Raw genomic sequence first — 8235 nt, forward strand, 5'->3', positions numbered from 1 at the left:
CAGTTTACAAGGGAATCTAAGGCAGCCCTTTAAAGCATACAAAATGCAATGTGCCACGGACCCGATTAACAGCTGATCTGAAATATTTGACAACTTGCTGCTGCATCCACGACAAAGGACATAACGTGCTTTCTGAATGGCGCCCGGGCAGTGGCGTAGCTAGGTCGTCTGGCACCCGGGGCCCATAGGTCTTCCGTCACCCCCCCACCCCCCGGGTGTAGCCGGCGGAAAGAGGGGTGTCTTCAGACGTATATGACACCCCCCCTCCCCTACTGGCCCCATGCACCCGGGGCCCACGGCCCCCCGGCCCCCCCTGTTGCTACGCCACTGCGCCCGGGACACTGCGCGGTATCAATGGGAAGGACCGCACCGACGAAGTTGCCCGATGAGAGCGGTCGGTGCGTTTTGCTTCCGCTTTCTCAAACTGGCATTGCGGCGGGGCTGCGCTCCATGCCCGGTGATTGTGCACTGCCCCTATGGAACTCGAATGATTTCACCACGTCTCATAGAAAGGAAGCGCACACACCAACACACACACACAAGCACACATCCCCCCCCCAAACACACACAGACACACACTTGAAAGAGGAGCTCGAAATCTGAAACGGGAAGAACATTTCGGGAGCGGGTGCTTCCCGAGGACGTTTATATAAAGTACCACGCGTTAACTAACTGTTAGGAAGATGCAAATTACGGCTCTTGCGAAGACAGAAAATAAGATGTGTGAATTTTAGTACGTTTGTGAATGCAACGTAGTGCAGTGTGATCAGATATTTGAGAATAAATCATGTATACTGCACGCAAATATTTCGTCTCTTTGTTGTGACCTAAAGAAAATGTATAATTTTTTTTACTTACGAATCATTCACTTAAGATTCATTCACGGCTATAAAAATCCGCCCTCGAAGACGCATTTTGCAAAAAAAAAAAAAAAAAAAAGCCGACCCTTTAAACGTTGAAGGAGAGAGCAGTACAGCGTTTCTGTGTCGTGTTCTGATTGAAATTTCTATTTGTTCAAGTCTTGCGCGTCTACTTGACAGCTATTTAACGTTGCAACAAACACAACAGGAAAGAAAACATGGTCCTGAATCTGAGAAAAATGGCACTTCTGCCGTGTGTTTTGCTGCAAATGGCCTATTGTTGGGGTTCATCTAAAAATATCAATAACAGTTCACTAGACAGCAGGTCACATAACTAGTTTGTGGAAATATAATGAGAGTTTTTATTGACGAAAGAAAAATACTTCTAAAGTTGGGTCCCTGCGCTAGCTCCACCTGCTGTATTTTATCCGCAGTACACCTTCACTGCAATGTATGTCTTGTTCTGGAAGGTAATTGAAGTGCTGGACATGTAGGTTTCCCCGCACTGCCACGTAGTTCTTCCCCCGCACTGCCACGTAGTTCTTCCTCTCGAATTTCCGAAGTAGGCGCTGAGCACTTAGATTAGAAGTTTCTGCTGCATGCGGGTGTTTCTTCAAGAGAATGGTCGTTCTTAAGCTGTGCAGCAGAAGCTCCCTTCATCGCTATCGCGATGAAGGGAGCTTCTGCTGCACAGCGAACTCATGGCGAACTCATGGCGAACTCATGCGAACTCCACATAGCGAACTCATGCTACCATCCTTTGATCATCGATAAATTTATTGTTTGTAAAATGCCTCCAACGGCCAATTGGGCGGCATTTTTGCATGTATTCGTTGGCTCCTTTCACGCTAGGAAAAACGCTTTTATGTAGCACGTATTGAGCAACAGAAAGCTGTATCGGGAGTTTTTCAGGTTGCCCTGCAATTTTATCATCCACACTTTTAATCTAATTATAATATTTGAGAAGTTAATTAATTAAGACTAGTTATGTAATTAGGCTGGATGGAAAAAAACCACAACAAGCTGAATATCTCGAAGCGACGGCGAACAACATTAACTTGGTTCTGTCCAGTTACGTGGCATTTGCATATTTTTAAATGTTGGTGCATGATGGTTGGGACACACTGTGTAAAAATTGTAAAGCAACATGAAAAACTCCTCATACAGCTTTCTGTTGCTCAATACGTGCTACATAGAAGTGTTTTTCCGAGCGTGAAAGAAGCCCGCGAATACACGCAAAGTGCCTTGAGCTGCCAGTCACGCAGCAATATTGCCTTGAATCTATACATTAGCAAGACGTATTGCCACAGTCGAAACGAGTTATGCACGAGGCGTGTACTGCAGCGGGACTGCGCTTTCACGCTTCCCTAAGAACACTCGGCGCAATCAAGCGCTGCCGCCGCGAAGCCTCCAAAATTCATGGCGCGGCGGTGCATGCGAACGCTGAGAAACACGTCATGCCGCAACCGCGGGCTACTTTCTCGCGCTTCCTCCTGGACACGCTGCTCCCTCTAGTGGCACTGCCGATAAGTCCGCGCGTGGTCTCCGAGACGAGAAGCATGGCGCGCCGGTGCCCAGTGATTGATAGGCATCAAAGTTCATCGCAGACCGAGTGTCACATACCCAGTGCTCCAAGTCGGCGTCAAAGAGTTTCACTGAACAGCGCTGCCTACTCACTCCCGTACCTACAGTGGCAGATGCCGGCGTAAAAGAACTACGTTGAAGAATATATGGCACGTCTGTACACATTGTCCCATACTCAGTGACCCATGTTGGTCCGATCGTTGGTTTCTAACCCTGTTACCTCAGCAGAGCAGCGCGTTGCGTTACCCACTCGACCACTGACCACCCAGTGACCCAGGTAGGCGGGACAACGGTTAGAGACAAACGGATACACAGCCCCCAGAAAGTGCGTGAAGTACTTTAAAGGGACCCTGAAACAGTTCGGACAAATTTTGTAGACGCGTAGGGTACAGCTTAAGTAAAACATTCGCCCCACAATTTAAGTGAAGCGTTACGTAGTAATGGAGCTACACGCGATTAGAAGTTACCCTCCTCCCTAGTCATGCTTTTCCTCCTCAACTCGTTCGCCGAGCGATCGCGGCTGAGCTCCGCCTTCACTGGTTCTGCGTCACGATGCAACGTCAATCGTCCACTTCCGGTTGTTTTGGAGCCCGCCCCCGCCCGCGCGAAACCTCTCCGCCAGCCGCTTGGCCGTCGACCCCAAGCGAGAGCTATTGGCGGCGAGGAGTTACGGAGTCGCCCTCTATTGGAAGCGCCTCGCTGCCGTAGTATGAGGGATCACGTGGCGCGCTCCTCATAGGTTTTGCTGTCAGCGCTCACTTAAAACACCACGCGGGAGCTCTCCCGGACATTTCTGTAAGTACTTTCGAAACGAGAAAAGTTTGTTATTGTCTAACTAATAATCTTAGGCAAGCAGAAAGCACAGGATGGTCTACAGACGCTATCTCTTTACCGAATACGTACAGTGAACGCCACTGCGCGCGGTCGCCGCGATGGAGTCTCCCGAACCGGCTTCTTGTGTGAAAGCTAGGTAAACGCTGAGAGCAAGATATGTGAAATATGTTCTTGTAGTGTTTGTATAACTAAATAGAGCGTAATAGAATGAAGCCTCAATGAAGCGATCGCACAGATTCGCAGCGACCGACTGCGCGTCTGCATGCTTGTCCGCGCACTGTTTCGCTTTCGCCGCGTGCGCGTTTTCGCAACGTGCCATGAGCTTTAGGCCGCAGAATTATTTGACAGTATACAAGCAACCATTGTTGCGTTGGCGCTATCTGAGCTGTTCAAAAATAATTTCATTGTAGAGACTTCGACGCCTACGGAGACTGATGTGCCTTCGCGACGATTCAATCTTTTTTTTTTCTTCTAGATTCTTGGTCGTTTCAATATTATTTCTCGAGTTGCGTCGCACTGTATGTTTATCGGTGTTCTCAGCGTGCGATTTCCCGCTGCTTCTTTTTTGTAATCCAGTGCATTAATTCATAACACAAACATGACCATATGCCATGCTTTTTTTTTTTAATATGTGCTTCTTCCCGCTCCCTTTCCACTCCAGTGAACTTGCCAGTATCTATAGCATCGACAAGTTCATAGACCAAACCGTCATGACATTAGTCGGGCAGCGGACTCGGGCGAGCGTCTCAGTGCGCGTTTACAGAACATCGCAGACCGGGCGCCGTAGCAGAAATCTTCATCGCGTCTGTGCTTGCTGCATACCCGAGTTGTAGCCGATGACTGTTTGCCGGTTTTATGTTTCGCGAGCCAAGCTTCACGCAGCTTCTTGTCCTGCGGCTACGTGTGAATAAGGCTGACGCCGGCCTTCGTTACGTGCGTCCGGCCCTGCGGCACCGAGAAGTAGCCTACCATGGTGCGCGTCTTCAAAGGCAGCCGCTACTTATTGTAGTGCTTTGAAGCGTTGTAAAGGAGACACTCGAAGCGGGAAAATTTCGCCACTAAATGAGGACCGCAGCGTACGAGGGAATTTAAACTCGCTTTCAGCTCGCTTCGGCGCGCCCGAAGCAGCCGACGCAGCCGCTATGTCCACGTGATCCCTCCTAGCACGTCACGCCGACGGTGGCGCCAGCTTTTCCAGTGGTGGAGCTCGAGGCCAATATCGAAGCAGCGTGCGTTGCGAGCATGCTGTCGCAGCGCCGAACGTGTCTGGTATTCCGGTAATAACACACTAGCCGAACGTTTCGGCCCAATGGTGGAGGCATAAACTTTAGCGTAGATGTACGTGAGCTGCCTGATCGGTCTCCACGGTCCAGCCACCCGTTGGCGTAGAGCTTAACCAGCCAAACAAAGAGCTAATATTGCTCTAACCAAGTGTAAAACATTTTAAACATTTACAAAAACAACGTGTTAACGCTTACACTCCTGCGAAAAATTTACAACAGCAGCAAAGAATTTATTTTGTTGCTGCTACTGTGTGTGGTTGAGCTCTATGCCACCAGGTGGCTGCACCGTGCAGAGACCACTCACATTTGCGCTTCTGTTCGTTCCATTAAACGACACGCAAGAGGACACGGCCAGGCCCTGTGCCCTTGTGCTTGGGTTTACCCTAATACCGGAATCGCGAAACGCTATTGCATTAGTAATCTTCCGGTGTAAAGTGACGGCCGCAATCGCACAAATCCTGGCGCCGATCGGGTAGCGGCAGCCCGATGCGCTGCAGCCAGTCCGCTCGTCTACTGGCTTGCAGAGGGACACGATGTCGCAGCTTGACATATTGCCAGTCGCTACGTTTGCAGTTCAAAGCGCAACAAAGTCGAATCATAGCGCTCGCGAAAAGACAGACCGACACTGACGGCGGAGTTCTCATCAAAGACGGAGCACGTTGTAACACAAGCAGACGACACTTGCTGTGTGCCGGAAGTGCTACGTGTACTGAAAAATTGTTATTGTGCATTCTCTTTATGTTACTTTCTTTTTATAAAAACAAATTAACTAACATTCCAACTATTACGAATATCATTTGTTTACCATAATGTTGGAAAAATTATCCTTCACGCGCCCTGGTCAGCCAATCGGATAGCTCGCCCCACTGACGTCATATGAGTGATTTCCGTCATATGGGTAGGGGCGGCCACTGGGGGCGGCTTAAAATTCCACCGAGCAGTGTGCTACGATCGGCAGCGATGTGCCTTTTTAAAACCTTATAATAAATTACACGCTTTACGCGGAGCACTTAGATGCGTCAATTAATGCTCAGAAGGACCTATTCTAACGACTCAGTACGTTTGTAGAAAATCGTCAAAATCGTTTCAGGGTCCCTTTAAGAATGTTATTGCATTAAAAGCCCTTCTTGTTCATCGCAAACTCTTATTTTTAACGCGATTACCACCCTTTTGCCACTTTACCGACTTTGTGGTATGTTTGTGTATCCGTCCGCATATATAACCTCTTTCACATACCCAGTTACCCAAGTTGTCTGTACTAGCTTGGTCTTTACATGTGTCACTGGGTATGTACGCATATAAAGCAATTAAATATAGTATGTCAATCTCCTTAATACACGCTCTGCACTTGTGCATATCGCAACTCTGTCTGGTTACTTTCATCATCATAATGATGGTGGAAGCAACGGGAAGCGGCTGCGGCCCCGGTCCCTCCCCGTCCCGTAGTCCTGACTTAGGCGTGTACACCGTTTACGCAGCAAAGGCAGGCTTTCCGCCAATAACGGGATTAGTGAAAATAGCGACAATACTGGATGCACGGAGCCCCTCATACAAAAATAAATAAAGAAGAGCAAATGCGGGACCTGCCACGCCCGTACCTGCCACGTTTTCATTTCTTTGAGCTGTCTTCAGGCAATTCCCAGCGAAGTTGTGCTCGCTGTGTGCACGCATTTACTTGCTCGTTGTCCGAAAAAAATGAAGCCGTTCGGCACGATCACGTAGCTCCTGAAGGCATTGCCTTGCTCACCGCAAAAAGCTACGGTGTCTCGTGACAAACCTCTATCAACGCGAACCATGAACCGCAACTTGCGCGTAACTCCTGCTTCTGACTGAACGCACTGTCGGCATCACAGTCAAACGCGACAAGCAAGTTCAACTTGAGGCTTCCGCGAGAAATCAAACAAAACAAACATCGCTCTCTCGTCTCAGCACTGCTTGGCCGGGAAAAAGACGATGATGTGAGTGCCAGAGCTTCAACTACGTCCTTTTCCGATGTACACGTCGTTGCACAATTACTACGGAAACTTCACCAAACACAGCACTCGGCCAGCCAAACATGATAGCGGAGAGAGAGGTGTCGCGGTTCGGACCGACTAAAACTCGATGGTGAACGAAACGAAAATTAAATTCTGCTGGACGTTTCTCAGGACTCGCGCTGGGCTTCAAAGGCCGTTTAACACTGTAACTAAGCTTTATTACGACAATAAACACGTACCTATATTGCTAACAAATCCAGGATAATGTTACTAAAGTCATTTATTGCCGTAAAACAGTTTGTCGTATTACGCGACCATCACAGCGCTTTCTCAAAAGACCAATTGAATACTCCATAAATGTGAAACAAGCTGCATGCAGAAGTTACTTCGACAGAAATTAGTGCACATGTAACTTTTAACATTGGAGCATATGTAATGGTTTCTGGTTCTGGATAGACAGGATTTCTCCTTCCGAGCGTGCAACAGGTGGCGCACTACTTTATGTTGCGGACGTAGTCGCCATGGCCACAGCCCATGGCCGCAGCCGTAGCGAAGCGTCCGAGGTTCGACAGCGGAGTAATCTTACACCCGTCGGCAACTTTCTGTGGCAGCGCAGCCAAAGCTACGGAGCCAAAGTACATATTTTTTTACTGCGCATTTGCATGTAGTCCGCAAATGCAAGCAACTGGAAGCTACGTAGCGTAAAACAAGCCGTACCAATTAATATATTTAGCTTTTGTTCAACATTTATGTCATAACAAATAAAAAGCTTGCTTAGAAAAAAGATTTTCGTTTCTTGCTGTTTCTGGTTTTCTGGATTTGTGATATCCATGTCTGGTTTTCCTCGCCCTGTAAACCCATGGAGGAAGGAAAAAGATAGGAGAGAGCACACCGCAACGCGATTGAAGCCAGACCTGGTGGCCCAACACGTGCACCGCTCGTCAAAGTGCGCGGTTGGTCTTATCCCGTTTTGCAGGCAGAGCCAGCAGAGCCACGACAGGGCAGCTGAATAAGCGCGCACCAAATAAAAACTACTGGCATAGCTACTGGCAACCAAAGGTCTCAACAAATCTCGATTCTTGCTCCGTGATCTCGGCGCAAGAGGTCACGTGTTGGGCCACCACTATGGCTTCACGGAGCGTTCGCTTGCCAAGGCTGGCTACGTGACGTAATGCTTCCTCCATGTGTAAATCGCAAGCAAAACGCCGGCACTACTTGGCGCAATAACAAAAGAGCAGAAGCTCCGCACGTGCGAGCGCGTGCGCGTAGCTTTGGCTATGCTGCCACAGAAAGTTTTTTTCTTTTGTTCTAGAACGTTGGTAGCAACGTTCTAATAACGTTTGTTGGTGGTGTGCACCGTGTCACCGACGAGTTCGGAGAATGGAACATGGCAACGCTCAGCGTTCATCGTTGCGCGCGGCATCAAGTACGGTTACTCAAGGCGACCAAAGTGAGAGAATCGACCTGCCCCGAAATAGTTTGGCCAACGTGCCCAGCGTCTCCAACGAAACAGTGCAAGGCAACAGAGGCACCTCCAACGTTTTGTCCAACACGAGCGGCCTCAATTTCGAAGACATCTGGCGCCTGCCTGGCGCCTGGATCCGACCGTTTGCAGGTAGCCGACGGCGAGGCGTCAGCTGGCCAGCACTCGGGTTCGAACTGCAGCTACCATGGGCAGGCGGCGGTCAGGTCCTAAAT

At 49.1% G+C, this 8235-nt stretch overlaps 1 protein-coding gene across 1 annotated transcript in view; it reads right to left on the minus strand.

The window, feature by feature from the left end:
- LOC142576251 (methionine aminopeptidase 1) overlaps nucleotides 1-6600 on the minus strand; it is a 60939-nt gene extending 54339 nt beyond the window's left edge. Inside the window, exon 1 of the mRNA XM_075686309.1 lies at nucleotides 6160-6600. Within this exon, the coding sequence (XP_075542424.1) occupies nucleotides 6160-6174 (15 nt within the window). The 5' untranslated portion in view covers nucleotides 6175-6600. The remainder of the gene's footprint in view (nucleotides 1-6159) is intronic.
- Nucleotides 6601-8235: the final 1635 nt, after the last annotated feature.

The sequence above is a fragment of the Dermacentor variabilis genome, chromosome 1 (genome assembly GCF_050947875.1).
Source record: "Dermacentor variabilis isolate Ectoservices chromosome 1, ASM5094787v1, whole genome shotgun sequence".
In the NCBI taxonomy this organism is placed as follows: Eukaryota; Metazoa; Arthropoda; class Arachnida; order Ixodida; family Ixodidae; genus Dermacentor; species Dermacentor variabilis.